Source organism: Podarcis melisellensis (assembly GCF_964234715.1).
Source record: "Podarcis melisellensis genome assembly, chromosome: 2".
Lineage (NCBI taxonomy): Eukaryota > Metazoa > Chordata > Lepidosauria > Squamata > Lacertidae > Podarcis > Podarcis melisellensis.
The window spans coordinates 119208567-119219164 of record NC_138529.1 but is presented as its reverse complement, the minus strand read 5'-3'; the positions used below and the strand labels follow the sequence as shown (position 1 = coordinate 119219164).

The window sequence follows — 10598 nt, the reverse complement described above, 5'->3', positions numbered from 1 at the left end:
AGCCTCGCAGCCGCTTCCTGCCCCGCCTTCTCGAGCGGGGGGGGGGTGGGCTCTGGCAGGGGCTGCCCTGGGTGTTTTCCTCCTGGTCGGGTCGGGAGAGCTTTGGGGTGATTCCTGGCAAAGGGAGGGAGAGATCCGGCCAGCAACTGGAAGAAAGGAGGGTTTGGGTGTGCTTGGGAAGGTGGAAAGCCTCTCGCCTGTCCTCTGGGGCATTTCTGCACATTTCTGCATTTTAACCTGTATTTTAAATACCCCCATTATGTTTTTACTGTAATTTTACTGTTGTTAGAAGCCCTGAGCCCGGCTCTGCCCGGGGTATAAAAATTATTATTATTATTATTATTATTATTATTATTATTATTATTATTATTATTATTACTATTATTACTGAGCCCTGTCCAGAGGGAAGAGATTCCCGAGGATCGTCTGGTCCAAGGTAGGAATATGCAGCTGTCCCAAAGGGAGATCGAACATGCAGCCTTGGCATTACGTCTTAGCACCATGCTCTAACCGACGGAGCTGTCCAGGCTGACTTCTTAGAGAGTCGGTGCGAAACTTTGAATCGTAGCGTGGGGGGTGCAGGGGGGCCCGGCAGCACCGAGCGCAACATCTGGGGGTTTAGGGTTAGGGGGTGCAAATTCACGGGTTAGGGGGTGCAAATTACTTGCCTTGCCCCTGGTGCTGACAAGCCACGCTACGCCACTGCTTTGAATGGGATGAGGTGGGAGAAGAAAGCAGGAGGGGGGAAATATATCTCTGCCCAGAGGAGTGGAGCCTCCATGTGTTGAGAATATATACCAGATAGCAGGCACTGCAGAGAAATGTTCTGTCTTTGCATGGAACATATATAACAACAACAACAATTAATTTTATTGTTAATATCTCAACCATCTGGCTGGGTTTCCCCAGCCACTCTGGGCGGCTTACAGTATATATAAAAACATAATAAAAACATCAAGCGTTAAAAACTTCCCTTTTACTGTTGTTAGCCACTCTGAGCCCGGCTTCGGCTGGGGAGAGCGGGACATAAATAAATTATTATTATTATTATTATTATTATTATTATTATTATTATATTATATTATATTATATTATATTATATTATATTATATTATATTATTATTATATAATATAATATAATTATTATTATATTATATTATTATTATTATAATACAGGATTGCCCCCAGATGTCTTCTAAAAGTTGTATAATTCTAGAAATGTACATTTATTGCACAAGTGAGATTGAAAGTTAATCAGCTGCCATTTCATTAGTTAAGTGGCTGCTTTTCTTTTTTAAATATTTTTTAAAAGATTTCTTAATTTACAAAAAAAAGATGTATTGTCTCTTTTTTCAAGTTGTGTTTTCTACAGATCAGTTTCATTTGCTGTGAGGCATTAGTGTTGTGTACAATGTTAGGGTAGGAAGAAAGGGGGAAGAGGGGGAGGGGCATGGTGAGTGGGTTGGGTGATCGGGTGACAATGCTTCAGTTCTTGTGTGGGGTTTTGTGTCGGCGTCGTGGCTGCTTTTCTTTAAACTAAGCTTCATGACAGTTGACGGTTGACGGTTGACAGTTGACCAAGGTTGCCAGTTTGATCCCTGTACAGGATAGCTGCATATTCCTGCATTGCAGGGGGTTGGACGAGATAATCCTCAGAGTCCCTTCCAACTCTGCAATTCTATGATTGTAGAAAGCTGTATCACCTCCAGCGCCAGGGGCTGGATGCCTCTGCATACCGGTTGCTTTTGTGCTCATGTGCTTCTTGCAGGCTTCCCATTGGAGAGAGGCAGTGTGGTGTAGTGGTTAAGAGCGATAGACTTGTAATCTGGGGAACTGGGTTCGCTCCTCCGCTCCTCCACCTGCAGCTGCTGGGTGACCTTGGGCTAGTCACACTTCTCTGAAGTCTCTCAGCCCCACTCACCTCACAGAGTGTTTGTTGTGGGGGAGGAAGGGAAAGGAGAATGTTAGCCACTTTGAGACTCCTTCGGGTAGTGACAAAGCGGGATATCAAATCCAAACTCTTCATCTTCACTGTAAGAACAAGAGGCTGCACAAAATGGAACTTTGTCTTGACCCAGCAGCCAGGCTCTTCTTAGCTGTAGAGGACAGACCACTGGGAGGGATCTTCTGAGTCTCAACCAGAACAAATACTTCAAGGAAACTCGCCAACAAGTCTCATTTTTCTCTGGGTCTTAGCATTTAACTGCTTTTACTTCTGGGGGATGTCCTGGTTGATAGTCAGACTCATCTACATTTCCAGGGGAAATCTTCCTCTCCAGGAAGGTATAATTCACTCACCAAACCATTTGTTCATTTTGCAGGACTTGGTAGAACCTCCATTTTGGACAGCCTCTAACAGAACAAGGATAGGTCTTTCGGCTTAGTCAGAGACTTCCTTAGAGTAGAGATCAAGGATGGAAAAGGAAGATTCAGCTGCCCACGAAGCAGGAAGAAGTCCTTGTACAAACCAGGCTGGCAGCCCCAGGGAATTCTGGGAAAGAACAGTGCAGAAGGTCCTGGGGAAGGAGGACACGCTCGGCTCAGATGTGCAGCGCCAGCGTTTCAGACAGTTCTGCCACCAAGAGGCCAAAGGACCCCGAGAGGTTTGTAGCCAACTCCACCATCTCTGCTGTCAGTGGCTGAAACCAGAGCGACACACAAAGAATCAGATCCTGGACCTGGTGATTCTGGAGCAGTTCCTGACCATCCTCCCAGAAGAAATTGAGAGCTGGGTCAGGGAATGTGGAGCAGAGACCTGTTGCCAGGCAGTGGCCCTGGCCGAAGGTTTCCTCCTGAGCCAGGCCGACAACAAGAAGCAGGCAGAGCATCAGGTAAAATATAGTTTTGTCCTGGTACTTCCAAGGGGCTCAGGATCTGAGGGACAGTGGGCTAACACTCTCTGTAATTGTCAAACCTTTTCTGGGATTCATCCACGTAGGAATGTCCCAACTACCAAGACCTTTTATTTCTAGTGTGCCTTTACTAATCCTTCTCCCCGTTTTCTGTCTTTGATCCCTTTATTGTTATTTCAGGTAAAGGGTCCATTTGCAGAAGTGTCTGAAGATTTCTCTGCACCGGAGAAGGTTCTGTCAGAGACCAAACGCAATCTCTTGCAAAGGGATAATGTTCAGGAGATAGACAGACATGCCACCTCACTGGGTAAAGACTAACTTCATCTCCTTCTATTGATTATGCTATGTAGTCTTGGGATGTGTTTTTGTTCCTTGGAAACTTGGTTCAAAAGTGAATTGGCATCCAATATTTGAGAACTTAAACCAGTGCTACTGGCTTCACACTTATGGTTGTCATTCACAGGTGATGAAATGAGGCTGGCAAGACCTCCTTGGGCTTCTACTTTTTGCGATGGTCAGGAAGCAGCTGCTGTGGAACCGGATCAGGTAGGTGGATCGATCATTGTTGAAAGAGGCTTAGAACCACCTAGGGACCTTATTCTTCTGCTCACCCCTAAACAGATTTCTCTCCTCTTTTCTTCTTTCAAAGCAGCCTGCCTAGGAGGCTGTGAATACCATTAAAGAATGTTTAAGTTCCTCAGGATAATAATAATATTTCTTTGGAGAATGTTATGGGTTTTGGTAGTCCTTTAAGGGAACAAAAGAGAAGGCAGGTTGCACAAGAGTACTGGCCCTGGCACGGGGGCAAGAAGTGAAGGACGCTGAGTGGGGTGTTCGTAAACAATGACAGAGGTTTGAGTAAAGCAGTGATGGAGTACTACTGTGAGGAAAATTGTGGTTTTTAACAATAGTAGAGGTTTGAGTACAGAACTCTGGGATATTTGAAGTCTCCACATCATTTATCTCTTGTCTCTCACACGAGGCAGCTGAAGAATGGGAGAGGGAGAAGTTTGAGTACAGCAAAAGGGAAGAGACACTGAAAGGGGCGGGGAAAACAAGGACAGATGTTTGAGTAAAGCTGGGGGTGGAGGGACAGAGAGGAGAATGATGGTTTTAAACAACAGAGCTTTCAGTAAAGTGGAAGTGGAGGACACGTGGGAAAATGGCAGTTTTAAACAGCAGAGTGAGAAGAAAGTAACACTGAGGGCAGTGGAAGTGGCACTTTAAAGAATAATTCAAATACAGAGAGAAGGAAGTTGGGAACAGCTTTTTTGGTGTCAGCATCTGTGTTGTCCCCATCATTGATATTTTTCCTTCTTAAAACTGGTCTGCTTTTTTTTTTAAAGGACCAATTGCTCTTTGTCTTTCCATCAGTGCTTTACTCAAACCTCTGTCTGTTTAAACCCTCCCCCCCTTTTTTTGTCTGTCCCTCGACACCCACTTTACTCAAACTTCTACTGTTGTTTTGAGTACGGTGAGCAGGGGGAGACCCTGAATGAAAAAAGCTGGCTGATTCTACAGCTGCCTCATGTGAAAGAGATAAAAGATGTGAAGCCCTCAAATATTCCATAGTACCTTCAAACAATGTATTTCACTCCTGGTACCATGCATTCCGTGGGATGTGGGTGGTGCTGTGGGTTAAACCACAGAGCCTAGGGCTTGCCAATCAAAAGGTCGGCGGTTCGAATCCCCATGACAGGGTGAGCTCCCGTTGTTCAGTCCCTGCTCCTGCCAACCTAGCAGTTCGGAAGCACGTCAAAGTGCAAGTAAATAAATAGGGGGAAGGTAAACGGCGTTTCCGTGCGCTGCTCTGGTTCGCCAGAAGCGGCTTAGTCATGCTGGCCACATGACCCGGAAGCTGTACGCCGGCTCCCTTGGCCTATAGAGCGAGATGAGCACTGCAACCCCAGAGTCGGTCACGACTGAACCTAATGGTCAGGGGTCTCTTTACTTTTACCATTACCATGCATTCCAGATTCAGTGTAGCTATTTAGAAGAATTTTTTTTTTAAAAAAAGCCACCCATATATGTTCAACATCCGTCAACTTAACTAAACTTTTCTAACTGAACAAGCTAACTGACTGGCTTGCTCTTAAGATTCTATCCATCTTAAAGATGCAGTAACACATTTTAGCATGGGGGGTGTGCGCAAAGGGGGCTGCACAATAGAAGAGGGGATAAGGCATGGACATGGGAGTGTGTAAGAGAGAGTTGAGAAACATAGGAAGGAGGGTGGAGGGGGGGAAAGTGAAGTTGAAGACAGGGGTGCAAAGGGAGTTGCAATAAATGAGGGAGTGGAAAGGGAATTGATGGTGAAATAAAGGGCATGAAAGGATCTGAAGAACAGGAAGTGATGGTGGCTTCATAATTGGGCAGAAGCTGGAAAGGGTGCTTAACAGTTGCAAGATGTGGGATGAGGAAGGTACAGGAGATTACCATGAGGGTGTTTTTTGTCTTCTTTTGGGAATAAGAGCAGTGAGTCTGTAAGTGATTGTGGAGGCCAATTCTGGATCCACAATTCCTTCCACAGTGGGGACATAGGTTTCTGGGCGGGAGTTGATCACAGTGAGAGTTTGCCAAGCGTGCCTTCCTCTTAGCATTCCCCCCCCCCTTTTGTTCTGAGTTTGAATGTCTTCAAAGTCCATGACACCTTTGGTAAAGGCTGTTCTCCAACTGGAACTCTCACAGGCCAATGTTTCCCAGTTGTCGTCATTTATACTACATTTCTTAAGATTTGCCTTGAGAGAGTCTTTAAACCTCTTTTGTTGACCTCCAGCATTGCGCTTTCCATTTTTAAGTTCGGAATAGAGTAGTTGCTTTGGAAGACGATCTTCAGGTGGTTTTTGTGCAACAGTAGTTGCACACTATAGCTAGCTTAGTAGTTGCTTGGGGTTAGAAGGAGAAGCTCTAGGGATTTAGTGGGGCGAATGGGAAAGGAATTCATGACTGGAATGAGCATGGACACTGCTCCTAGCCATAATAATAATAATAATAATTTTTATTTATACCCCACCCTCTCCAGCCAAGGCCGGGCTCAGGGTGGCTAACAAGCAATAATAAAAACAAATTGAATGAATACAACTTAAAAACAAGATTAAAATACAACATTAAATTTTTGAAACATTAAAATATTAAAATGCGGCCTCATCACAGGAGGAGAAGGAAAAAGAAAGAGGGAGAGGGAATCAAATTGGCTCCAAGCCAAAGGCCAGGCGGAACAACTCTGTCTTACAGGCCCTGCAGAAAGAAATCAGATCCCGCAGAGCCCTGGTCTCATGAGACAGAGCATTCCACCAGGCCGGAGCCAGTGTTGAAAGGCCCTGGCTCTGGTTGAAGCTAATCTAACTTCTTTAGGGCCTGGGCCCTCTAAGGTGTTGCTATTTATGGACCTTAAGGTCCTCCGTGGGGCATACCGGGAGAGGCGGTCCTGTAGGTACGAGGGTCCTAGGCCATGAAGGGCTTTAAAGGTCAAAACCAGCACCTTAAATCTGACCCTGTACTCCACTGGGAGCCAGTGCAGCTTGAAAAGCACTGGGTGAATATGCTCCCATGGCAGAGACCCCGTGAGGAGCCTCACTGCAGCATTCTGCACCCGTTGGGAGTTTCTGGGACAGCTTCAAGGGCAGCCCCAAGTAGAGCGAATTACAGTAGTCAAGCCTGGAGGTGACCATCGCATGGATCACTGTGGCCAGGTCAGGGCGGGAAAGGTAAGGGACCAACTGCTTGATGCGGTGAAGGTGGAAAAATGTCGCCTTGGCTGTTGCTGTAACATGCGCCTCCATGTTTGGGTGTCAAGGATTACACCCAAACTCTTAACGGAAGGTAATAGCACTAATTGGGCCCCCGCAAGAGAAGGGAGTTGGTCCCTCATCCCCATAGTTATCTATAAAGTAGCAACTATTTTCCTTTCTTTCAGGGTCTAGGGTTGTTTGAGGAGTTTTCTGTGTATTTTACCGAGGAGGAGTGGGATCTGCTGAATCCTGACCAGAAAGCTCTGTATAAAGAAGTCATGGAGGAGAACTGTTACAGAACCCATTATAAAATCCACACAGGAAAGAAACCATACAAATGTTTAGAGTGTGGAAAGAGCTTTTGTCAAAGTTTGGACCTCATTACCCATAAAAGGATACATGTAGGGGTGAAACCATTTAAATGCTTGAGATGTGGAAAGGGCTTCTGTCAGAAGACACTTCTCGCTACCCATCAAAGAGTTCACACGCAGGAGAAACCGCATAAATGCTTGGATTGTGGAAAGGACTTTCGTTACAGTTCTGCCCTTATTACTCATCAAAGGATCCACACAGGCAAAAAACCGTATAAGTGCTTGGAATGCGGAAAGAGCTTCTGTCAGAAGATAAGTCTCATTTCTCATCAAAGAATTCACACAAGGGAAAAACCACATAAATGCTTGAAATGTGGAAAGTGCTTTCGTCACAGTTCGGCCCTAACTACCCATCAAAGGATCCATACAGGGGAGAAACCATATAAATGCTTGGAATGTGGAAAGACCTTTCGACACAGTTCTGCCCTAACTACCCATCAAAGGACACACACAGGGAAGAAACCATATAAATGCTTGGAATGTGGAAAGGACTTTTGTCAGAAGATAAATCTCACTAGTCATCAAAGAATTCACACAGGAGAAAAGCCATTTAAATGTTTGGAGTGTGGAAAGAGCTTCGGTCAGAGGGCTTACCTTACTTTCCATCAGAGAATCCACAAGGGGGAGAAACCACATAAATGCTTGGAGTGCGGAAAAAGCTTCATGCAGAAGAGAAGGCTCACTTCCCATCAGAGAATTCATACGGGGGAGAAACCACATAAATGCCCAGAATGTGGAAAGAGCTTCTGTCAGAAAGCAGATCTCACTATTCACCAAAGAATTCACACGGGGGAGAAACTACACAAATGCCTGGAATGTGGAAAGAGCTTCTTACGAAAGACACATCTCACTACTCATCAGAGAATTCACACTGGGGAAAAACCGCACACATGCTTGGAGTGTGGAAAGGGCTTCAGTCAGAAGGCGCATCTCACTACTCACCGAAGAAGTCACACGGGGGAGAAGCCACACAAATGCTTGGAGTGTGGAAAGTGCTTCACAGAGAAAAGAGCTCTTACTTCTCATCAAAAAATCCACACGGGGGAAAAGCCACATAAAACTTTCAAGCACGGAAAGGTCTTTCCTCACAGTTGCGACCCTAGGCCTACCCAAGGCAGAACGGCTGGCAGTAGCAACAGCTGCAGCAACACAGTCCAGACTGATTTGCCCCCAGTCTTATTAGTCCATCTTCCTCCTAGTACTGCTTGTGGTGGGCAACATCAGCCACCTCTCCCGATTCCTAACTTTCCTGTATCTTCTGGTTGTGGGGACAAGCCTTCTCCTACTGCCGGGGTGTTGTTTGAGGAGGCAGGAGGCCCTGGCAGCAGCAGTCTTGCAGAGTCATCCACTTTAGTGAGCGAAGGGAGAGAGCTCAGCCCACTGGTGGACATCAGCTTATCTGAGGAAGTGTCTGTATTAGATGCCCTCAGCTTGATTGAAGGTGAAGATCTCTTCCACTCCTCTTCCCTAGACAGAAGTGCTTTGTGGAGCTCTGTGGAGCAGGAGCAGCAGGAACACACCCCACCAGTGCCGCGAGGGGGTACCTCCCACGGTTCCCCCACTGCTCCTGGGGTGGCGCTGACCCCCCAGACCGAAGGCAGCCCGCCTGATTCACCACAGAAGCGGCAGAGCATCGTGTGGGACCACTTTGAGGTGGGAGTGGATCCCAGCACCGCCGTCTGCAGCCATTGCAGGCGGGTCATGAGCAGGGGCAGAGACGCAGCACATTATAGTACCAGCAGCCTGCGCTTGCACCTGCAGAGGCAGCACCCATCCATCGTGCTAGGAGCACAGGAAGCCAAGTCCCAGCCGTTGGGGAGCAAGGGCAAATGGGTCGCAACCTAATGCCAGGAGTAAGGGCAAAGTCCTTTGCCAAATCTCTGTCTCCCCTCGAGCCAAGAAGCTTAGGCCGGCAACAGTGGGGAGGAGGTGGAACAAGGGAGGTGGGCCACGAGGTGGAGGTTTTGAATACCAGACCCAATCGCAAAATGCATGGAAGACGGTTGTGATGAAATGGATTGGCATCAGAACTAAAACCATATGCACATAACCAAGTGTTTGGTAAGAGCGATTTAAAGTAGTTCATAGGTAACAATAAATAATAAACATGGAATTAATAAATAAACCTAATAAAACAATTTAGCCAAATATATGCAACGTATCAAAACGCTACTTGGCGTCAAATGCTTTTTGACCTTTAGGTCTTCAGTGGTCTTCATTACATATCTGTATGTACAGCCACTTTTTGGCTTGAATATCTGATGCTGGGAAACAGTTTACAAATAATGGCAAATATATGTATCTAATAGCGTTTATTATATCGAATAATATTGATTCTATCTTTGCAGGTGTTGCACTGCATGGGTGTTGTTTGTTAAAATTATTTGCTACGTTAAATTATTCTTATCAGATAATTGGTTATGTGTATATGATTTTAGGTGTTATCCCTAACTGTTGTTTCAGAACAACCTGATGGCTCTTGTGGTCTTATTTTATGCACTATTGTGTCACACTACCTTAAGTGGGAGAATGGTGCCCTCGCAGTGCTGGCATACAGAGAGAAAGTGTGTTCCCTTGTAGGCAGGGTTGCCTTTCTCATATAAGCCCATGGGACTGCTTCGGTCTTCAGAATGGGCGCTGTTACCAGTGCCACATAATCCTCAGTTGTGAAAAATCAATATTTCAGTGCAGCAGCATCTACACATTGGAACTCCCTGCCTATTGACACCAGACAGATGCCTTTGCTGTACTCTGTTTCGCTCCTGCTTAAAACAATTTTATTTAGGCAAGCCTATCCAGACACGTAGATGTTGATGTCGTTGAATCCTTTTCACTCTAAATTTCAGTGATCTGTTAATGTTTTCCGTTGTTTTGAACCGTTTTCATTGATACTATTGATATTTCTTGAAACCGACCAAGAGGTTTTACTACAGTTATACGATTTTTGTTAAATAAAATAAAAACCAGCCGGGGACCACATGCCACATGGCCGGAGACGAAAGTGATGTGAGTTTTGTATTCCAGTCACAAAACAAGCCAGAGAATTCTACTCCCACTTGCGTCCATCTTGGCATACAAGGGGCACCAACACAATTTAGTGACCTATTCCAGCCAGGCAAAAGCACTTGAGGGGTATGTGTGTGGGAATGTTGTGCATAGTAGGAGAGGATCTATTGATTATATATTATTCTTCCACACTCACGCTAGTGGGTTACATATAGCAGAGCTCATTCCCCATTTACACAGCAAGAAGCTAGTTTGTAGATTCATATGAATCTCTAAGCTATCCAATTTGGCATGCCCAGATTGGAGTATATTCCTGGTAAGACCCCTTTGATTCCCGCCTAAAAGAATAAAGACACAAGAGTCTTCCTTATAAGTAATGAATAGTTTACTTACATTCAGTTCACAGTATGCTCTCTGAAGACATGCTTTAGCTTGTAGTTACAAAAGAAGACGTGGATTTATCCCATATGGGGATTTATCCCATGTGCTGCTAGCCGAGATCCCATTTTAATTTTTGGGCTGTGTGTCCGAGACAGTCAACCCTTGGGCTTGAAGCTTTGGGGGGCTTTGGATCATAAACACAATGTTAATAGATAATAATAATAATAAACAACTTGAATCAGATCCTGTTTTTGTAG

The 10598-nt window shown here is 45.4% G+C and overlaps 1 protein-coding gene across 3 annotated transcripts; it reads left to right on the top strand.

Moving 5' to 3' along the window:
• LOC309364409 (uncharacterized protein) lies at positions 1-10584 on the top strand. Of its 3 annotated transcripts, none has more exons than XM_081901629.1 (5): positions 1-107; positions 2322-2831; positions 3033-3159; positions 3316-3398; positions 6769-10584. In XM_081901629.1, exons 2-5 carry the CDS (start codon positions 2415-2417, stop codon positions 8797-8799), a joined length of 2658 nt encoding a protein of 885 aa, XP_081757755.1. In that variant the 5' UTR covers positions 1-107; positions 2322-2414; the 3' UTR covers positions 8800-10584. The 3 variants fall into 3 exon arrangements, with proteins under 3 accessions (XP_081757755.1, XP_081757757.1, XP_081757756.1); XM_081901631.1 differs by having other exon boundaries at positions 11-167; XM_081901630.1 differs by lacking the exon at positions 1-107 and adding an exon at positions 415-436.
• The last annotated feature ends 14 nt before the right edge of the window (positions 10585-10598 follow it).